Source organism: Sturnus vulgaris, chromosome 6 (genome assembly GCF_052056855.1).
Source record: "Sturnus vulgaris isolate bStuVul1 chromosome 6, bStuVul1.hap1, whole genome shotgun sequence".
Classification (NCBI taxonomy): domain Eukaryota; kingdom Metazoa; phylum Chordata; class Aves; order Passeriformes; family Sturnidae; genus Sturnus; species Sturnus vulgaris.
Window position 1 is genome coordinate 10,508,093 of NC_142248.1, and position 22,348 is coordinate 10,530,440.

The following is a 22,348-nucleotide window of genomic DNA, read 5'->3' on the forward strand; positions in this document are numbered from 1 at the left end:
GAGACAAAACCACCAAACTGCAATGTTTAGGCACAATTTTGCCAGTGTGGATATTCAAACAGAGTCACTGATTTGCCATGGGGCCATCTGCTCCCTGAGCTCCCTGCTCCCGTGTCAGAGAACTGCACTGAGCCTTACCTGGCTCCACTCTGAAGGCTTTGAATATTTATCCAGGAAAAATCTATTCCAGGTTAAACACAAGAGAGACTTCCCAGCAGAGCATCCCAGGAAGTGCAGAACAGAAGAAGGAAACAACCTTATTGCCATTTTTATTTCTCCTGCATATATTTAGATGTTCAAATACAATAAAACAAGCAAGGTCAGCTGCCCCTTTACTGCTTGCATGGTCTGCAGGTGGGTCCAAAAGATCTGTTTTGTAAATGGAATGGGAGACACCCATGCTTCTTCTGACAAAGATTCATAAAGCCAATGAGGAAAGCAAACATCTCTTTGCTCTGCAGATATTCATGTTTTCTCCTATAAGTTTTCAAGGTTCCTTCAATACCTTACCACTACCGGGTCGAAGCAATTCCCTTTTCCTAACAGATGTCAGTACTATACAAATGTCAACATCAAGCCATAGAAAGTAATGAGAAGTATGGAAAAATAACATTCCCACAATCTTATCTTCCCATGGTGCTTGTGACAGCCAGGAAACATATCTCTAAAGACTCTCAAGAAATCCTGTGAGGATACACAAGGCTGGAGCAGAGGTACAGAAAGAAACAGCAAGAATTGAAATGCTGGACACCAGAATGGTCTCCCAAACCACAAAGCCAACTTCTCTTTGATACATAGCTGCTGCTCACCACCTCTTTCCAAAGACATACCATGAAATGCCATCTCAGGTTCTCTGTTGTTATTTTAAGTGATGAAATATTTCATTATAAATAATGTCCACGCAAATTACCAACACTCCCAGATTTCCTAAGGACAATGACAGAGGGATAAGAGCAGTTTGCCCAGGGGTTTTAGGACTGTTTACAGGCAGGTTACGGAGGGAGTGGATGATACAGGTGTATGTGCTGAACAGAGGAATTTGATCATGGATCTGCAAGTAGAAGCGCTATGGGGGAAATACATGGAAAGGCAGCCTTTGCATTCCCGTGGTCCCAAACAGCACCGTCCTGCAAGGCAAGGGCACTACAAATACATCATAGCTAACCTATATGAGACTGAGGAGAACAACGAAGTGCTGCTCATGAGCCGGGGTGATTACTTAAAATCTTCCCTGTTGTGGTAGCAGGGAAAAAAATCCATCCCCCTGTGGTAGCAGGGGTCCTGCCGCTCAGCCTCCAAATATGATCTCAAGGGCTTCCACTGGAGAAAAAAAAAATTGTCCCAAGAGCAAGGAATTCATTATTTCGGGATACCTGCACTGAGCACAAAACCTCTTGCAGCAGCAACGGCGGTGGGCACTGCAGGCAGGGCTGCAAGGCTGACAAATCTGGGTTAGCGAGACACGAGCTAATAGCGCTCCGTGCCAGTGACCACACCGGAGCACAGGGGCGACTGCCACAGGACACAGATCGCCTGCTGCTCGGCTTTCAGTGCCTTTGGAGCATCCTCAGCACGGGGACGTGGTTGTCACCCAGCCGATGTGATGCTCGTCTGGACGGGCTGCCCTCGCACCTGCGGAAGCGAGAGAGAATCAGTCTCGGCTCCGCTCCAAGGGGAGTAGAAGATCGTATCAGCTTGTCTCTCCTCCCCTTCCTCTTACGCAATTCAAGCATGCAAGGGAGTGACTTGATTTTTTTCTCCCTCCACTCTCTCAGGGAGTTAGTTTTCACTTCCTGTGCTCGCCCAGCCTTTGTCTCCGCTGGACGCGGCTGAAGGCGCACCTGAGCGGTGAGAGCGCAGCGGGGCGGCGGGGACACCCCGCTCCCGGCAGCGGCTCCAGCGGAGAGCGCCCAGGTGGGGCTGAGAACACATGTCGGGATGAGGGGCAGGCTCAGGGGACACAGCGGTACCTCGGGGCGAGCTGGAATCCGCAGCGCAGCCTCGGCCGGGCTCCGGCTCCCTCTCGCCCCGGGGTGGCATGCACTTGAACACCTTCCCTCCTAGCTTCATATGTCTTCTCCCTTCCTTTAGGAAAGGACTGAAGTCTCAAGACAGTGAGAATCGGGGCGCCAAGATGGCCAGAAGGAGTCCGGGTCCGTGGTCTGTGGCCTGGGTCTGCTTGGTGCTGGTGCTGGACTTGGGCGAAGGGCAGGAGGAAAAACCCTTCGGTGAAAAGTGCCTGGAGGACTTTACGGCAGGGCTGCCGGATTGGGTGCTGGACACAGACGCCTCGGTCCAGAATGGAGCCACCTTCTTGTCGTCCCCCATGGTGCATCGGAGCAGGGACTGCATGCGAGCCTGCTGTAAGGACCCCGCCTGTAACCTGGCTCTCGTGGAGCAGCGCCCGGGCTCCGAGGACGACCACATCCAGGGCTGCTTTCTCCTCAATTGCCTCTATGAGAAGACTTTCGTCTGCAGGTTTGCCAGGAAGATCGGCTTTCTCAACTTCTTGAAGAAGGACGTGTACGATTCCTACCTGGCAATGCAGAATCACAGACCTAGTGGTAAGGTGCCCGTAATGGATCCCTGCAAACCGAGTCTGGAAGAGCATTAATGGTTACTTGGTGCCAGCTAGTCTGGCCGTCAAATGAGCAGCAGTGCTGCCAAACGCTTGGGGTAGAGTGAGGCTAAAGATGGTGTTTCTGTGTTTTCTTCTACCACAAAGGTTTTCCCAAACTCCAATACTCATTTTTAAGATTTATGCCTCAGTTTACCTCAGTAGTAAATGAACAGAGAACCTCTCTTTAACCTGTTTGAAGCAGGAGGAGTTGTGATCACCAAAGTCAGAGTTTTTGCTACTTGACAATGTAGAGAACAAGATATTCTTTTTCTTCTCCCTTCCCCATAGCCTTTGAGGTTGGAAAGTGAAATCCTCTAAAAATCTACACATCACTAGGTTTTAAAGAGCTGCATTAATCTCTTAATTGCTCAGGGGCTGGAGGCAGGATGCAATCCACTCACCTTTATTTAACAGCAGCCTGGATGGTGAGGTGTGTCGGTATTCTCTGCTTGTTGGGGCTGGTCACTGCTGCTGGGAGAGGAGCAGATGGGGGAGGCTGCTTATAAAATTTCCCCTTTGGAGGTGGGTTTCTCCTCCCCAATCCCTGTTTCCCTGCTCTAAAAGATTGCACCTGGACACAGAGAGCCAGGTGGAAAGTGAACTAATTTGAAGCTGATCACCTGCCATCTCCAAAGAATTGCAGTGTGCTCAGAAACAGTAAAATCACAGCAGTTCCTCCTTTTGCCTCCTCCTTCTGTGTTTTGATTGACTGGAATGTTTCTAGCCTGGTTGGGTCTTTGGCAACCATAACCAGTTTAGCATTTGTTGATCCCTGGGCAGGGCTGTTAGGGGATATCTCGATGCGTGATCCTCCTCACACCCCCTCCCAGCCCACTTGTGGGAGGGAAAGGATCTGTGGAAGATGGCAAGGGGAGCATCCAGGCAAGGATTTGATGATGTGAGCTGAATAGATCTTTGATCTTCTGCTGGGATGTGACAGCCTGAGGTGTTGTGGGTGCTGGAGGTGGGAAATGGCCCCAGCTCCACAATGACCACTTCTCCATCCTGAGTAGCAGTGTGAGGGGTTTGGAGCAGGACACGACTTCTCAGAAGCAGTCCTTGGGTGTTGCTGGTTTGAACATCAGTGTGGAAGAAGTGGTCATCCTGGTCCTCTGTTCCTACTTGTGTCTTCCTACTGTTTTGGTAAAAATGTCTCACTGTTTCAGTAGTTCTCCTATATCTCTGTGCCAGGCTCAAAATCCTTTTCACAGGACCTGCAGTTAGGAACTGAAGGCCAGAATCCCAAGACTGCAGGTGGCATGCTGGCAGCTGTCTAAACTCCTATATGCTTTGTTGTAGGAGGAAAAGGGAATGTATCATCTCCAGTACATCCTGATTTCACAAGATTAGATTAAAATACAATGTACTGTTGAGCAATTCAGCCTCTTTAATTCTATGGAGCAGTGCCTCATACAAGAAGACTGCAAGCCCCTCATCCCTTGGTGGTCCCAGGCTCTGGCATTCCATGTGTGTAGATCTTTAGAAAGTGTCCCAGGGTCACCGACCTCTCTGTGTGACCAGCAGTGACATGTTTGCTAAAATATGGCACCGAGCTGCAGCACCCCAGACACCAATATGCACTTGCTGTCTTCCAGTCCATCCCTAGTGCTCCTTTCACGATCCTGGGATGGCTACGGTGGAGCAGGAAGACCCAGGAGGGTTTATCAGTAAGAAGTGAAAAGCACTCCAGAAATGCAGTTCGGGTTTCTCTGCCTGCAGGCGGCTGTGCCTCTCCTCACCCAGGTGGGCTTGTGCCCCCGCCTGCTGTGGGTGAAGGAAGGGCTCGGTCTCTTCTAGAGCCCTGTTTGACCTTTGGAGGGTGCTGGGTGCCAGGCAGGTCTCCGGCTGCAGTGACAGGGGCTGGGCAGCTCGCTGCTGCGTATTTGGGTCAGGCTGCGGTGTTCGTGCTGTGCTTTCATGGGAAATGCGTTCCTCTCCTCTCTGAAATTTTTAGGCGTTGTCTTTGATACCAAAAGCTTTCTGAATCACCTTGAGTGACACTGGAGGGCTAGCAGGGGAAAGAGACCAAGGGAGTTATCTTACTGGAGAAATAGCTGAGTCCTCCTCCCCACAGCAGTTGATGAGACACTTAAGAATGCAGATGTCCATTTTGATTCAGATACAAACCCAAAAAATCCCATCGAAAATCCCAGCGCTCTCCAGCCATGATGCTGAAATTGGGTCCGTGCAGGACCTGTCTGGACAGGAAGGTGATGCCTGGCTGTTACTGAGGGGGAAAAAGGGAAGGAGCCTCTGGGCACTGGCAGAATAAGGAAGCTCTACAGCATTTTTGCTTCCGGACCTTTTAGGGATGCCTGAAGAAGACAGGTGAAACAAGTGTTAAAGGAAGCTGTTTTCGGCATGTCAGGTCTTCCTCCCAAAATCTTGGCCCAGGTTTTGGACTGGAGACAAAACTAGTTTTCCTGCTGTTGTGCTGTATCACAGCTACAACGTGAAGTTTTGTGACTACTCTGGATTCCAGGTTACTGTCAGTCCCCTGATTGTGGCCCTAAGGGTCTGCAGGAAGCTTATCTGCTGCTTTATCATGCATTCCTTTCCTGTATCTGCTGCTGTCCTAGGAGCCTTTGCCTGTATCACTCTTCTGACACCCTCTGCAATGATAAGAATTAAATGCATGTTTTTTTTAGTGAATAATGAAACAGCCGGTTAGTGATCCCAGTGGGTTACATTAAACAAAAAAGTCACACATTATAAGACCAGCACTATTACTGCTACTACAGGGAGTAGACTTGTTGAATTAAGAGGTTTATATATGTTTAGGAGGAGACTAAGTAACACTTGAAAGAGAGCACACACTGGGGGTTGCTGAATGGACAAATTTAATCTTGGAGTGTTTCCGGAGCCTGATGGAAAGCTGAAAGCAGGGAGAGCATATTCTTGCAGTGCTCTTGCTCTTGTTCAAGCATTCACTGTGAGAATGTTGGCAAGTGAACACAGGGACAGGAGTACCTGCTCTAACCCACTGTGGCCATTCTTACAGTGTTGTGACTTCAGAAAAACCTCTGGGTTCAGGCAACAATGAAAAAGCTGAAATTCGTGTTCTGCACATCTTCTGAATATATTTTCAGTATTTTGCGGAGCAAGAGTTTCTGAGTTCTTTGTAAGCTGGTGACAACAGCTTGGCACTGTCTCTTGCCTCTTTCAGCTAACATACAGCCTGAAGTCTCTGATGTTATTGTTAAAAGGTATGATCTTCTTAAATGATTCCTGAGCCTGAACTTTGGTGCGAGTTTTCTGCCTGGCTCATCCGGGAGGGGCAGGCTCACCATGCACTTTATTGGTTATAATGGAGCCCAGTGTTTAAGTAACTAGCCCAGCTTATTCTGGTCTAGGCAAACCAGTTTTGGGTGTGAAACTGGAAAATAACCTCCCTGAACCTTTGTCCATTTCTTGAACTGAACTTTTTGTGGTTGTTGTGAAATGCTCAGTGACATTCTCCTCCTCCTGTTGAATTTAGGGCTTGTGAGTGGGAGATGGGAAGTGCTTGGGAACCACAGGGTTCTGATCAGATACGTCTGCTCCTGCCTCACCGTGGAGGGAGATTTGCAGGCTAAAACTTTGGTAATGCATTCCTAAAAGAGAGCTCCCCAAGTGTGAAGCTCATCTCTCCTTAAATGTTTGGTCCCATGCTGGTTTCCATTCTATGGGCAACTAAAATGAGCAGCACTGCTATCACAGCTGGGACTGGGACAGGTCCCCCTTTGGCTGATGCTGTTGAGTCCTAAGTCAGCTGCTCATCCTTAAGCTCGGCCCAGGAGATGAGAAGTTGCACAGTCAGCACCCACAGCACAGATTCAGAGATTAACGTGTACTGGAAGGCTCCTGGAAGACCAGCTGGTCCAGCTCCCTGCTCAGAGTGGGCAGTGAGGGGCTTCCCTCTTACTCTGCTTGCTGTGAAACTAGTGTTTGTCATGCAGCATTTGCTGGGGTGGCTACATCATGTCCTGTCTCTGGAGCTCCAGTCTCCTCAAAGACACCAGAGGTACAAACCAAGCTTTACTAAAATGGCAGAAATACCTGTGGGAGTCTTTGCCTGCTAAAGCAAATAGGACTGGTTTCCCACACTCTGAGGAAGGATAGAGGGAACCTAGTGACAGCAGCATCTTATGTTATTCTGAAAATATAATCTATTCAGTCATACTGTGTTGTTTTAGAGAGGTTAAGTTGTCCTGCTACGTGCACCACTTACAAACCACTACATAAACCTCTAGAAACTACTGCTGAGAGCTGCTTGGCTGTGCATGAGTTAGAAAACTGTATGGCTTTATCATGACTATTTGCTGCCCAGCCAGGATGAAGCCCTCAAGTAAGAGCCTGTATTTCTCTTTCTCCAGGCACTGCATTGTGTTGCCTTGTTTCCTTCTCTCTCTTTCCACCTAAGGCAAATTAATACTGTGGCAGCATTGTCATCCTTCATTACCTCTGCCCATGGAAATGGAGAGTTTTCTAGTGTGGATGGATGAGGAAGCTGTTCACTTTTGAATTGCTTCCCTGGAAGCAATGCAGGAACAGGACTTTAGCATTTGTGGCAAGAGTCACACTGCTGCCCATCTGCTTTTGCAGCAGACAGGTTCCTCTGGGTTCTGACGCTTGAAATCTCCAAGGTCCTGTATCTCATGGGTGCTGGAATTTGAGGGGGCCTCATTTATAGCCTGGTCAGTGGCTTTGAGCAGTGGCTTTTGTCCCCAGTGATGCCTTTCCCTTCCTGGTGCCTCAGTGTCCCCAGTGCAAGCCACGCTTGTCTTGTTTGCAAGTTTCTCCTGCAAAGGCAGTCAGCAGTGGGCTGTAAGGGCCCCTCAGTCACCACAAGAAAGCTTGCCACCTTTTTCTAGTGACAACCTCAAACCATTATGACGTACTTTTAAGCATTGCTTTGTAGTCTCAGCTACTCAGGATGTATCTGCATGATCTTCAATGGAGGAAATGTGGTTTTCTGTAGTTCTCAAGGGCAAAAGCCAATATCTAAGTTCCAGAAGAAGAAACCGCCAAACTGTGAACTTTGCAAGTGCATTCTGCCATGGGATTTCAATGGTGCCTGCAGGTTTGCATAGCAAGGTCCCTAGTGGGGTCTCTCCCCCCACTTAGATGCTTACTTTAGAAACCCTTTAGAAATTTATTATCCTTTAAATTCCTGTTCCCCCATCAATTTTAGTTCAAGTTAACTCATTAGAGGTGAAACCAGACAAGCCACTGACTGTATGAGCTTTTAAACAAGAAGGAATCTTTTAAAAAGTGAAAATCAAGGTCTCTCTCAGGCGTGAATACATTGTGAGTAATAAAACTTTTTTTAAGCAATTTGAATTTCCTCTATCAGGCTTTCCTCTGGAATCATAAAGAAGAGATACATCACCTACTGATGTGTTAGATAAATGGGAGTGGAAACAGCCGTGTTGCCAGGGAAGGCTTCATGCAGTCAGTGTGCCAGAAATACTCCAAAGTCACTGAACTTTCAGGCATCCTAAGGAGAAAAGGGATAGACTTGAAAAACGAGGGCTTAATTTCTAGTGAGCATTACTCCTTGGCAGCCATCACAAATAAAGAAGTACTCTTGACTCTTCTTCTGGATGTGAGGGGAGTCAGTAAATTTGGCTAATCAGAGATGGGAACTGGGGAAGTTGCTGACCCATTGAATAGAACTGAGCTTTTACTTGATCATGCAACCCACAACCCAAAGCAACTGGATGTTTGGCCTGCAGTTCTTTGTTTCAAGTGTACATGCTTAAAAATGTCAGGGAGAAACATGATTTGGAGTCACGAGTTAAGGATCAGCCTCTGTGTTGTTGAAAAACTGGTCTTTTCCTTGTGCAATTGCACCCACCTACTGGGCTCACCCTGGCAGCATGGTGGCAGGGAGTAGGCTGCCTTTCTCCCTGCCAGGCTCCTGGTGTTTGCCTAGCAGGAATGGCAGGAATGTGTCCCCTTTGCAGAGCTTGCAGTGGTGTGTACAAGGTGACAAAAGAACTAAGTGGCCTGTTTTAATGTCAGGTGTGTTTGTACATGTGCCTTGTATTAAATGTCCCTTCAGTAGACTGGCAGCAAGAGTCAGCAGCTGGGATCTGAATCCAGATACACAGGATTCAAACAGGAAATTAGGAGCAAGTCTGCAACAGTGAAAATAATCAGCTAATGGAGTAATTTTCTAAGGGGTTTGGACACTAATCCTCTTCTTCAGTCACAGTGGATAGCAGTGTAATGGCAGAGTGATTTCTATCTAGCTTATAAATGATGGCTGGCACCTTTACAAAAGACTCAGGCTGAGCTGGAGCACTGAGTCCTGCACTTGGTACAGGTGCTACCAGGTGGAGTTTTATGGGCTGAGCAATGCACAAAGCCTGGGATCAGAGACGTTCAGGCCAAAAAGAGTTATGAGTCAGGCTCAGTGGGGTCATTGCATAGGCTGTTCTTGCTGGCACAGGCAGGGATCAGTTTTCATCTCTTGTACTTACAGTCTGGAAAAACATTTAATAGATTGTGGAAGTTGCTGGTAAGCTAATCCATGGAACGGTGCAGAAATCAATCTCATGAGTGGTGTTTGTGTGCTGTTTTAAAGGCCTGTATGTCAGAGAGAGGGGTGGAAGATGAGCTGGAAGGGAAATACTTCCCATCCAAATCCCACATTGTGTAGCTCTGGCTAAATACACTGACGTGTAGTGTTAGAGATAGTGAAGGGCAGACATTGCTGTGTGCTGTTCTGTGAGGATGTGGTCCCACTCTCAGAAGCACGATGGCTGTAGCCACAGGGCCACCCTCTTATGGTGTTTCCTGTGGACAGAAGTGCCCAGGGAGCCAACTGGCTCAAAGAGTCTGCCATAGTGGGTTGTGGACTTACTAAATTAATGAGGGCAGTAATAATGGTACTGATTGCCTGTTGCTTGGAGCACAGCTGCATAAAAGTGTTTTCCTTTCAGCAGTTGAAGCCTGGATTGATTTAGCCTGGAAGAATCCCCTTCCCTTGTCTTCCTGTAATGGAGACAAGGACTGGATCCTTCAGCCTCTTACCCAAGCCTTGTTCTACATTTCTTCTGCAGATGACAACCCTCCAATAGCCCGTGCTGTCAAGGACATGAGGGTACAGCCAGGGGTGCCGGTGATGCTGAGGGGCACAGAGAGCACGGATGACCACGGGATAGTCAGCTATGAATGGAAACAGATCCTTGGCGACCCCTCTGCAGAGATGAAGGTAGGGAGCTGCAGGGAATAAGCAGCTTGCTCAGTGCCACCTGTGGTCTGCACTAGGTTGGTCAGTCAGAGCCCTGACTTAAAGGTCACCTTGTCCTTCTCTCTTCAAGCCAGTCCACCCAGGATCCTGTTCCTAAAAACTATGGAGCACTCCTTGTGGTTGCCCTCCTTGTCTCACACACTACTTAGAAGTGTCATTTTTGGCCTCATTAGGTCTCAGGCTCCCTGCACAGGATGCTGTCACAAGCTTTCCTGAGCGACATCTGACCTGCCTGGGTGGGAGCAGCTGAGAGGGCAGAGCTTCCATGCAAGAGCTGCCTCTGGTCCCAAGATCCTATAGTTCAGTGAAAGGTCTTCTCTTAGTTTTACTCTGTCCACTTCAGTGCATTTCCTCTTCTGCCTCTGAACAATCCAGTCTCAGGCTCTCCTTCTGCTCTCCTGGGGCCTTTCCTGGACTTTGCCTCTCTTTAAAACATTAAGTTCTTCCTCCTATTTTATCTGAGCTGGAGCAGAACTCATGACTCCTGTCTGGATCTAAGATCTCTGGGGTGTGAACACTGCCTATTTGCTGAATTGTGGCTTTAGAAGGGCTAATTATGTCTTTTAAATTTCTGCAAAATGCTTTGAAAAGCCATGGAGTTGATATGGAGTTCTTGTGGCACCTTTTGGAAGAATTAGTAAATGAGTACCTCAGGCTCACAACTGATTCTGAACATCAGCAGTGACAAACTCTAGTGTACCAAGGGGTCTCTGTAATTCAGCAAGTACTCCTTTCCTATTACCTTTGCTCTAGCCCAACCAAAGCAACTTCTGTGAAGAGGGGGAGGTCCCCTAATATTATGGTGTATTAACTACATAAAAATAATGTATAGTGAGGCTGTGTTCTTTTGAAACCTAATCAAAATCAGAGATAGCATGGAAATGAAGGTCCAATTCTATTGTAAATATAGAAGAAAAATTTGTGTCAATAATACTGTAGCTCTCTCTTCTGACAAAATAATTAAATACAGCTACCTTATTCACTGTGTACTAAGTGAATGATTCATAATAGGTTTTAAGTTTTAAAAAGTAAAATACAAACTACAGGTATTTCTGTCCTCTCCAAGGAGTTTTATTTCCCCTTGTGCTTTCACAATGCCCCAAAACATGAAATATCTTGCTTGTGTTGCTTGTTCTCTCCATTCCAGCTGGGTACCAGTCCATGGGTTTGGGGGGATTGTCTAGCACTGAGACATTTTTCATGCCAGACATTTCCTTGAAGGTTTCCATCCTTTCTCCCTAATGCAGGAACATGGACCTTGCATAGCTTCAGTCACTCCTTCCTTAGAAGTACTTTTCTCCTACATTAGCCTTTCTTTTTCATTCTCAGGAGCACGAAGGAGATCAGGTAGAAATCTCCAACCTCCAGGTGGGGACTTACGTCTTCCAGCTCACTGTCACGGACACTGCACAACAGCAGGACTTCACCAACATCACCATCATGGTGTTGAGCTCTGAGCAGACAGAAGGTGAGCCTGAGCCCACACATACCTACCTGGAGTCCTTGAGCCTGGGTGCTCCTCTGGCGTTATTGGTGCTCTTCTCAGAGGGCTGGATGGGAGGAGAGCACAACCAAGAGCCTGGACTTGCATGTCAGCTTTTCCCAGTAATAGCCTGCACCAGTAGTGCAAGGTCTCTGCATTCATAGTGATCTATTTTGGGGTTTTCACATAGCCTTGCAGGAGATGGTGCCTGCAATGACCCCATCTGCTCTGCCTGTCATTGCTCTCTGCTGGGTAATACCAGAGTGGGTGAAGCTTGGGGTGCAACTGAGGCTGCTAAAAAGGAGAACCTGAAAGGTTTTGTTGACTCTTGTAGTTTTGCTTTGAAGGCCCTTAGGTTGCAGGGTAGGTGGAGCTGTCTGCAAGACTTTCAGTGTATCCTGGATTTTTTTTTTTCTTTAAAGGCTTTGTTTAATGATGAAAATGTTCAACATTACATATGTATTAGGAATAAGGAGATCTTGGACAAATGGTTGACTAGTAACTAAGCAGAGGATGTCTTCTCCTACCTCAGGTACCATAAAAATATAAGAGCAGCCATGTCATGCTAAAGGTCTGACCAAATTCCAATACACTGCATTCAATAGTGTGCAGGGGTTGGTACTTTGGAAAGAGTGCAAGAGCATGACACGCTATCAGTAAATCTCTACTATGCTTGACTAATCCCCAAGGATTTTGCAGCTGGGAGATTTTTTTAAGCAGAAGATGGTTGTCTTTGTGTTTAATAACCATGTATTAATCCCTTTTTGACCTCATGCAATCCTTGAAAAGCAGCAACCTCCTGAAGAAAGGAGTTTTACAGCTTGACTATGTGTTGTGTGGAGATGCAGATCCTTTTGTTTTATGGATATGGCACCTTCTAATTTGGTTTTGTGACCCTCCCTTTAATATAAAAAAATTAATTCCATTATTTCCTACTCTCCTTCTCCATATTGGTCAAGATTTTATAAACCTTTCAGACCTGTCCTTTGGAAGATTTTGTTTCCCTTCACATATACAAAACAGAAAGGATTTATCTAACCCAGACTTTTTTCTGTTAACTTTCTTGGCAGAGCATTGTTTGACTCCAAAGAAGGTGGGTTGGTGTCGGGGATCTTTTCCACGCTGGTTTTACAACCCAAGCCTTCAGCAGTGTGAGGAGTTCATTTTTGGGGGCTGCAAGCCCAACAAGAATAACTACTTACGGGAAGAGGAGTGTGATCTCGCCTGCAAGAATGTCAGAGGTGAGTCCTTCAAAAATCCAGCCCCCTCTTTTTCATAGGATTGGGATGACCCTATGGACAAGTACTGCAGCCTATTGGCTGACACCTAGTTAGAGCCCAGTAAGCTGAGGAGACTGGGCTAATTATGGAAGGGCAGTCATTGTCTTAAGCTGCCAACATATCTGACCCAGCTCCTAAAGCACTGGACAGTGTCCCTGGTATTCCTCTGGCTGCAGGAGCCCTCACCAAATCTTTTTGTCACATCTGAAACCAAAATTCAGAGAGCAGCATTGTGCAGTTGGGGGCCAGAATGAAATTTATCTCCCTCCTTGGCAGAGGAGCCATTGAGAACAATTTGGTGCTGCTCAGATAAATGGGCTGAGCTCTGCTAGGTCCATTGCAGGGCACAGCTTAAGAGGGAGATTAAAAGCCTTGGACAAGAAAGACAACTTGGAAATGGTCTAGCTTGTGGTGGGAAGTTCTCCTGTGCTCCTCCAAGCCTGCCTCACATGGGTACAACTCATCTGGATCTCTCAATGGTGGGCATCCATATTTCACCTCTGTAATCCAGGGCTTCCTTCCAGAAAATATGCTCTTCTCATGTGATACATGGAGGCAATATAAAGGTGCTCTTAAGCTGACAAAATGCTGTGATGGTAAATTTATTTTATTTTTCCCCTTGTCTCTTCAGGTTCTGTTGGTGGGCGACAGCAGCCAGGTGAGCCTCCCATAGGACAGTGTAATCCTACTGCAAGCTTGGGCTGAGTGTCTCATGTCCATTCCTGTGGCTTTTGATTAGGACTCAGTATGGAAAGTGAGGCACTGGAGACTAATTTCTTTATTAAGCCTTTCACTTTCATGTCATAGCATAATTTAGGTTGGGGATTACCTCTAGAGGTCATCTGATCCAGCCCAGTACTGAAAGCAGGTCCAGCTTTGAGTCACACTAGGTTGCTCAGTGCTGTATCTAGTTCAGATTTGGCTGTCTCTGAAAAAGGAGATTTTACACTTTGTCTGGTCAAACTGTGCCAGTGTTTGATGACCCTCATAATAATTTTTTCCCCTTGTGTTGAATTGCTTTCCCTTGTGCTATTCTGTCGCTTGCTGCTCATCCTATTACTGTGCTCCAAAATGAATGTCTCTTCTGTAATCTCTGCCTTCTCCTCATGCTAGGTCTTGTGCTCCAGGCTCTTGCTGAGATTTACTCTACTATGCCAATGTTTTTTGTCACTGAGGAGCTCAGAACTGGGCATGGTCCTTAGCACTTGGGACCACATCTAGACCAAAGAGGTTTGAAGCTCTTGCAGCCCAGTGTGCAGGTTTCAGTTTGGCTTTCCAAATTAAACCCCCATGCTTGGGCAATGTCTCCATATTCTTCCCGAGTAACTCATTCTTGCTTCTACCTGCTATGTATTTCTTTCTGAGAGGAAACATGGCTATTTTCAGAGCAGTGTTTCCTTTATAAACAGGATTTTTTTTTTTTTCTTTTTGAGTCTAGGGTGGCACTGAGGAGAGACCTTTACCAATCTGCCTTGTTTCTTGTTTGCCAGCCCTATCAGCAGCTTTTAAGTCCTTTGTAAAGCTCTGGCAGGGAGAAACAATGAATTTTAATGAGCTATCTGAACTGTTTCTGATGCAGTCTGCAATGGGAACTGTCAGGCCCCCTTCTTCAGATGCAAGGATGGTTGCTGCATCGATGCCTATCTGGAGTGTGATGAAACTCCCGACTGTGCTGATGAATCGGATGAGCTGTACTGTGAACGATGTAAGTACTTTAAATTCTGCCTCAGACAACTTTACCATCTGCCCAGGAATGGGTCCAATGTAACTTACAGGTGCTCAGTCAATAATTTTTTGGTGTCTTCTGTTCTTATCTCCTGACCCGACCTGGCATTATCTCTTTCCACAGTATTACTTTTGCAGGTTCTGCCATTTCCTGTATTTCTGCTGACTGCAAGTGATGACTTCTGAAATGATGATTTCTGCTGACTTCTGTGATGTTTCCTGCCTCTTAAATATGCTTTGACTCTCTTCTCTGCACCTATCTGTAAGACTTCAGGCCTTTCTGTCCCCTTTCAATATTTTTCTTGCTGAATGACCTTACCTGCTCTCTTAGAGCTGGGAAATGGGGAAGGAAACCACTATTTCTCCAAGTCTGCTCAGTGGCACAGTCCCCTTAATATCCTCTTATGCTAATGTAAATGCACAGTGGTGAGATGGTCAAATCCACCCTCTCTCCTCCCTTCTTCCATCCCTCCTCACCTCTTCTGAATTCCCATAATCTCTTTCCTATGTGTGGGTATTTTGTTGCCTTTTTGGATTTGCAAGCCTATGACTCATCTCCCTTGCCCTCTCATATATTCTGCACTAGTGCTCTTTTATATTTCTTAAAACCTGGAGTGACTTTTCCTATACTTCTTGATGGAAAACAAAAGTAAGAGAGCAGCCTTTGTCTTCCTTAGTTTTGTCTCTCTATCCGTGGATTGGAAATTGGGAAGAGTTTATTACTACATTTTATTTTTCCCCATGTTCCTCTCATAGCTTTGAGATATGTAAGAATATCAGATGGTACCTCCCTTCCTCTGGCTTGTCATAGCAAAGGAATGTGCAGGAAAGCCCTGTCTGCCCATATCTGCAGGGACAGAGGCGTTTCTTTCCAGCTGGTGAGAGAAGTTTTAACATGAAATGTTTCCCTTGCAGATGCTCGTGAGTTCACTAGACTGCAGAAAATCAATGTCACACATAAGCAAGGTATGTACTCTCCAGAGCACCTAGGCTGACCTCTGCCAGCCTTTGGTTTTTTCTTCAGTTTGTTGTTCCATGGTAAATCTGCTTCCCTCTATAAATCCAAAACCAGGTGTAGCATCTGGATAGTGCCTGTACTGAAAATGAGCAAGGGCCTGTTCTCTGACCTTGAGGACAGCTGTTGACAGCAGGCTTTCATTCTCCTGCCTAAACTTTTTCCATCCAGGTAGGTCGTGTTGCTTGCTGGGCACAGTACCTGGCCTGTACAAAACCCTGCAGCATGTTTTGGGTTTTTTTAAATAGTGCTAACCAAAGCAGTGTGGGGGACACAGCAATGTCTGTGCTCAGTCCCATATCTTTGCCTTGTTTGTTAAACTCTAGACAGTGGCTCTGTCACTGGGTTAAAAGAGTATATTCCAAGTCACTTAAATGCAGCTCGGTTGTAGACGAGACCTGAGCTGATCTGTGGTTTCTGTGTGTCCAGGCTCTTCATGTTCCCTCCTGCCTCCCAGGGAGGACAGGTCATTTCCACAGGGCAGCAAATCCAGGGTTTACCAAGTCTGCACACTCTGATGTTCCTTTTTCTGTTTGCTAGCTGGATTTGTGGCAAGTGCCAGCTCCCCTTGGCATTGCCAACTTGACCAGCTAGCAACAGAGCAGTGAGGACCTGAGAGCCACTGTTCTGCTATGGATTTCCTCTGCCATGGTGCTTGTGCTCTTTTGTTGTGAGCAGAGAATTTTGCTGTTCTGGGGAGACACTGCTTGGGCTAAAGCACCTCTGCCTTGCTTTGCCAGGCCACTGTGTGGACTTGCCTGATACGGGACAGTGCAGCGAGAGCATCCCCCGCTGGTACTATAACCCATTCTTGGAGAAATGTGACCCCTTCACCTACGGGGGCTGTGGTGGCAACAGCAACAACTTTGAACAAGAGGAGGAGTGCATGAAATCATGTTCAGGCATCACAAGTAAGCACACATCGTGAGGGCTGGAGTTTTACTGACCAAACTGGGAAAACCACTTCAGATTAAGTTCTGTGGTCCCAGAGAGGCAATGCCTTGGGAGCTGTCAGCAAAGCTGCTTTGCTGTCAAACCCTGGCCATGAACCACAGATGGCACATGGGGATGGTGGATTACAGCATCTTCCTGCTGTGCAGCCTGTCATTTCACACAGCTGGAAAGCGTTTTGGGTGCTGATGTTGAAAAAGAGACAAAGGAGGATGACAAAACTAACCAGAGATGTACCTGCTTTAAAGAGGATCTAATCTAGCTTGGCCCCAGGTCTCCCCGAGTGAGAGGGGAGAAATTGAGAAAATACTAGCCTGAAGTTTTAAACAAAAAAGAGAAAGGGTTACACTGTATACTTGGTAGGTATTGCTTTGGAGGGCAACAGGAAGAATTTTGCCAAACTATATCTGTCGAGAGACGAAGTTCCTCCCTCAGCCAACGGGGGCCTGGCAGCCTGCCCTGACAGCTCAGTGCCCTGGCTGTTGGGAAGGGATTCTGTGTCCCTTCAGTCACTTCAGAGCCCTGGAAATACTCTCCTCAGAAACCTGTCCTATCCCTTGTTCCCAGCCTTCTTTGTAAACCTTTCTCCCCCTGTGTGTTCCCAATTCAGAAGCAGATGTCATTGGCCGAAGATGGGAATCATTTGAGTCCCAAACTTCTATGTTAAGTGAGTAACAATTTTCCCAACCAAACTTTCTTGTTGCTTTGCCTTGTCCTGAAAAATGCATTGTCTTTCCTTGCAAAGAGTGGCCTTCTCTCCCACACCCCTTTTGAAGCTGTGGAGCAGTGTGGGATTTGTGGGATGCTGGCAGTGGCAAGAGGTGCTTCTGTGCACTGTGCAGCTGTGATCCATTTTTTCTGTGCCTGTGACTCAGTAGCTCATACGGAGACTCCTGTTTTTCTTTCCATCAATTTGCATGAATGTTCCACTGCTCAACATCAAGAAATGGGAAGTAAAACTCTTCCTAAGGGCCAGTTTCACATAAGGACTACTAACTTCTGCAAGAAAGAAAGCTCAAGTGGATATGTGAATAGTATCAGGTGCTAGACTGTAGAGAAGTGTGATGACCTTATATAACCTCTCTACAACACTAAAAAAGCCCAATGCTATTGAAATACAAATTCTTTAAAACATGTCACATGAAGGTTATTGTTCTTAAATTCTAGGGATTTATTTAGTCTTTAAATTCACAGCATCTCTCAAATGCACCATGTTTGACTGTCTCCACTGGGGTTTGGTTGGTTGGAGAACAAGTGCTTACACCACTACCAAGTGTACTTTCCCACAAACTCCACCTATCCTCCATAGCTCACTCCCTCAGTGTTGTCCCAGCCAGAAGGTGCCTTCTGTGACCACCCTTTGGTGACCTCCCTGTTGAGGTACGACACAAGGCTGCTGTTGCAGGATTTGATATTCCTAGGGTTGTCAAGTGGCCAAACCTGCCAAAGTCATGTAACAGCCTTTAGAGGGCGTGGTGCATCTGGGAAATGATGGGAAATACCTGGGAGAGACAGGCTGGCTGTGCTATGCACTTGCCATCTTCCTTTGCTGGTTGTGCAGTGACCACCCTGCTGTGGTGCCAGCTCTTGCCTCTTGTCTTTGCCAGCACAATTTCTGCAGCAGCTTTTGTGCTTGCTTTGTCCTGGCCACTCCTGCTGCATCCTGGCCATCCTGCTGAGTTTGTGGAGCATCCCTTCTAACATGTTCACATATTCCTGCAGGTGCCTTTGAGGTAGTGATTGCTGTGCTCCTCGGGATCTGCATCATGGTGGTCCTGGTGTTCATTGTCTACTTCTTCCTGAAGAAAAGGAAGAAGAGCAGCCGTCGCCGTCAGCCTCCCACTGCCACCAACTCAACCCTCTCCACCGCAGAGGACACTGAGCATCTGTTCTACAGCAGTACCACCAAACCAGTCTGACCTACAGCCTCTCTCTCCAGCTCAGCACTGGGGCACTCCCCAAAGCTCCTGGAGTTCTGTTTTTAGACACAGGTCTGTGCCTGAAGGACTCGTTCTCTGTGAAGACATTTGGAGCATCAGGCCAAGATTTAACTGTGATTTGGCAGTACTAATATTTGTGATTGTCTAGGCTAAATGGCTACTCTGGGAAGTGAGGAACTGGGAGCAGTCTGTTGCTCTCAGACATCCATCTGTTCCTAACCTCAAACAATCCAGTGAAATTCTGAATTACATCTTTCTCCCTGCTCAAATCTGGAGCACAACTTCGCTCAACTTCCTGAAGGAGCCTGGAACTGGATCTGTGTAGCATTCTTGTTGGTGAATGGTGCAAGCTCACCAGAGACAGCAATTTGTTTTCTGTGTCACTTTCTGCCACTTAACCATATATTTTCCTCCCCTTATCCCAGTCCTCTGCAAGGTGCCCTGCCTTGCAGTAGTCTGCCTTGTTGTGGTGCATCTCTTGAGGTCTGTAGAATTCACATAACCATTCAGACCTGATCTAAGGGCTCTGCAACACTCTCCTGTTTTCAACATGAACAGAAACAGAAATTTTAATACCTGGGTATTTCAGGTATACCTGCCTCTAAGTCACTAGGCTTTTTTTTTAATAGAAAAGCACACCTAGACTTTTTGCTGGCTGGCTGCTGTGTTTCAGTCTCTTGTGCACAGTACATGTTCACCATTTTTCTCTCTGTGAGTTGCCATGGTTGCTTTTCCAGTGTTCAGTCTGAATCCAAACATATTGAGAAAATATCTATTTATTCTCACATGAAGTAAACGTCCATACTTTTCCTGCTGATTGTGCAGGAAAGCAGCAGTTTTGATTTTACTGCATCTTCCTCTGAGCACACAACCTGACCTGAGTCCCTGGCACCTCCCAGAGCACAGGGCTGGGCTGGATATCACCAGCTGATGTCTGCAGGCTTCCTTGCTCCTTCTGGCTCATCCCTCCTGATGCAAGGTGAGCCAGCCCAGCCCTAGGAGGTCCAAAGCTCATCTCTGGCCCCAAGGCAGCATGTGAAATCCCCACTTTGGCAATGTCCTGGTCCCAGTCCTGGTCCTATATGTTCCCCTGTAGTCCCTCTGCAATGAGGTGCTTCTGAGCTCTGTCCTGCACCATCTGCTGGTCCGGGCTTGTACCTCAGTGAGCTGAGGATTTCTGATGAGGCAGAAAAAGCTATTTGTGAAGGGCCTGATGTGCCAGCTGTGGGGCTGGTACCAATCCCTAAACTTCCAGTGCCTGCTGCTCTTGGAAAACTGCTGTGAAGAGAGAGAAAACGTGTGTATGTGTGTGTGTGTGTGTGTGTGTGTGTAAGAAGCATAAATATATGTACAGACTTCAGTTTAAATGTTCAGACTCTTTCAGGGCTTAGGGCAGAATGGTAGAATGGTTCTGGAATGCTCTGGTGAAACCATTCCCAGCTCAGGACATGGCTCTGGTCCTCCCGAGTGCAGTGGCAGGAGAGCTGCCTCCTTGGGCTGATGCCTGGGCTGAAAGGAAAGGAACTGCTGCCCGGGGTCTGGTGGCAATCAGACTGCATGCCTCTCCCCATCACAGGCATCTGCCTCAGCATTCCTGGGTCGGATTCCTCCTTTTCGTGATCTCTCTCATATCGTTTCCATCTCTTTGTTTTTCCCACAGCCTACCATGGCCTAAGCAATAAACCTAATGTCTTGATTTATTTTTTTTGTGTGCTTACTCTGATAATAAAAAGATGTTTGTCTTATCTGGCTTGGGAGTGGTGTCTGAGGAGCAGTGACCTGCAGAGGGGGCAGGTACGGTTCCCATGCCTGCTATCTCACCCTTTCATCTGCCCCGACTGTGCTGTCTCAGGAGAGCTGCTGGTCCCATGGCTGGGGAGGGCTGGAAGCGGGGGATGCTATGTCTGTGGATACCTGAAGAGGAAACTACTGCATGAGGTGTTCTGGGAGAAAGATTATTACCCACTAAGTCACCCAGAGAGCAAGGCAGGGTGTAACCTGAAACTGGGCTCCAGCTGGTCAGACTGGTTTGGGCTTTGGGTCTGAAACCAAAAGCAGACACTATTCTTCAAACAGGAGTTGCTCTCAGTGTGTCTTCAGGCTGGTGATCGCTCAAGAACTGCAATGTAAAGTCAGCTAAATGTAACTGGCTAATTGGCAGCGGGTTTGTATGGCAACCAGGTGGACCTGCCCTGCACACTGACCTGGCCCCCCTGGCTGGGCCTCTGAGCTCTGCTGGCAGCAGGAGCTCTGTGTCCCTGCCCTGCTCTGGGCTGTGGGCTTTGCTCTGTCATGACCACCAGCTCTCTCCTCCTGCCATCTCCATCTCCTTACAGGTGTAGGTGCAGACATTATCCCTCCTGTTCCCTGAAGTGCTGCTCCAGGAGCAGCTCTGCTGAGCCCAGCTCAGCTCTCCTATGGGGTCACTGCTCCCCTCCTGGCAGTAACCCCTGGCCTGGGAGTGCCACTTGAAACCAGGACTGCTTCTCTTGACAGTCTCCAGAGAGAGGCAGGTACACGCTTTGCAGTCTCTCTCACTTGCACCACACCTTTGTGTCCCCTGGTGTTGGACACAGCCCTGCTGGAGGCTGCAGATCCAGCCTGAGCCCTCCCCTGTCCAGCTTCTGTGCCCGCACCCCCCGAGTCCCACCTGCCTTCAGCCCCACCTAACACAAGGGCTCCTGCTTCCCAGGAAATCTCAGCTCTTGGAAATTTTCAGATGAGAGCAGAGGCCCAGAGTGTGAAACTCTGCAAGATGAGAATCCCACTGCTCAGAGGTCAGTGGTGAGTGGAGGCTGCCTCCCTGCCTTACTGCCCAAGCAAGAGCAATGTTCAGTGACAGCTGAGCTGCCTCATTGCACTGGCTGTGATGGACAGGGAGCACATCCTCCATGTTCCCCAGCTGCCAGGAGCAGCTGTGTGTAGCTGCTGGCTGCTTCAGGGCAGAGCTGCTCCTCCTGGTGTGCAGCTCCTGTGCATTCCCCACAGCTGCTCTGTGGTGCAGGAGGCTCTGAGGTCTGGACCTGCCCCTTGTCCTTGCAGTGTGCTCAGACAATGCCTTCCCCACCGAGGTCAGTGTATTCCAAAGGGTTTTTTGCAAGCCTCGAGGAGCCAGGCTCCTTCCAGGCCCCAGGAGCTGCTGGGTCACTGAGGGGAAACTTCTGCCCCTTTGCACTGTGCAGTGTGCCCATTGGTGGTGGCCACCCCTGCAGAAGGATAACGTGGAACCTCATGCCCTTCCTGACCAGCAAAGCTGTTTAGTCACCTTGCTTTGACTGTCAGGAAGAAGGATTTGCCTGAGCTTTTGGCTGAAATTATCCCAGCAGGCTGGAGGGGACCTCCCAGGGTTTGTGTGGCTTGCTGGCCTGGATGCAGGAAGCATTATCTCAATTAAACATTGTGTGTCTCTGGCTTCCCCAGGGCACAATGGCTCTGCAAACAGCAGCTGTCCTGCTACAACCAGGGATGGCTCCACAGTGGCAGGCCAGAATACTGCTCCACACAAAAGCCACAGTGGGGTGAAACTTTCTGATAAGTTACTTAAGCCCTCAGGCCTAATTTATTGCCTAAGGAAGAAATTATTTTGCTTTTGAAACCAAACTGCTCGTTCTGGTTATAAAGAAGAGCTCTAAAGCTGGGGGAAAGAAGGAACAGTTTTGTGTGCAAGCACTGCATAATGTAAAGACAGATCTTGAATCTCATTTCTGCCCACCTTACTTCAAGCATTAAGAATGACCAGACTTGCTCCTACTGCAGTGTGCTTTGAGCTCCTAGATGGCATTCATGTAGATTTGAAGTCTAATCCATGCTTACCATGTGGTAAGCAAACTTTGTTCACTAAAATAGTGCCTGGGTGAGAAATAGCCTGGGAAAACTTCCCAGACAGTCTTTTTTTTTTTTTTTCTCCTTGGAAAATGGAGAGAGAAATAGGAAATACTCTTCCTTGGTAATCAAGCACAGAACTGCATGTTATTGTAGTAGCTTGAGTCACAGAGAAATACAGTCACCTCTAGAAATTCTAGCAGCTCTGATCTCTTCTGCAGCACCTAACAGGGCATGGAGGAACCTTTCTGCAAGGAAACCTGGCTGACCAG

At 47.5% G+C, this 22,348-nt stretch overlaps 1 protein-coding gene across 1 annotated transcript; it reads left to right on the top strand.

Moving 5' to 3' along the window:
• Window positions 1-1,715: 1,715 nt before the first annotated feature.
• SPINT1 (serine peptidase inhibitor, Kunitz type 1) lies at window positions 1,716-19,999 on the top strand. Its single transcript, XM_014869227.2, has 11 exons — window positions 1,716-1,914; window positions 2,092-2,564; window positions 9,670-9,821; window positions 11,190-11,328; window positions 12,414-12,584; window positions 13,255-13,281; window positions 14,203-14,328; window positions 15,264-15,314; window positions 16,104-16,274; window positions 16,925-16,981; window positions 18,037-19,999. Exons 2-11 carry the CDS (start codon window positions 2,135-2,137, stop codon window positions 18,231-18,233), a joined length of 1,521 nt encoding a protein of 506 aa, XP_014724713.2. The 5' UTR covers window positions 1,716-1,914; window positions 2,092-2,134; the 3' UTR covers window positions 18,234-19,999.
• Window positions 20,000-22,348: the final 2,349 nt, after the last annotated feature.

Coding starts and splice junctions, on each gene's coding strand:
- SPINT1 (XM_014869227.2), top strand. CDS start 2,135: ATGGCCAGAAGGAGTCCGGGTCCGTGGTCTGTGGCCTGGGTCTGCTTG. Junction 11,329..12,413: donor GAGCTCTGAGCAGACAGAAG/GTGAGCCTGAGC, acceptor CTTTCTTGGCAG/AGCATTGTTTGACTCCAAAG. Junction 12,585..13,254: donor CGCCTGCAAGAATGTCAGAG/GTGAGTCCTTCA, acceptor TTGTCTCTTCAG/GTTCTGTTGGTGGGCGACAG.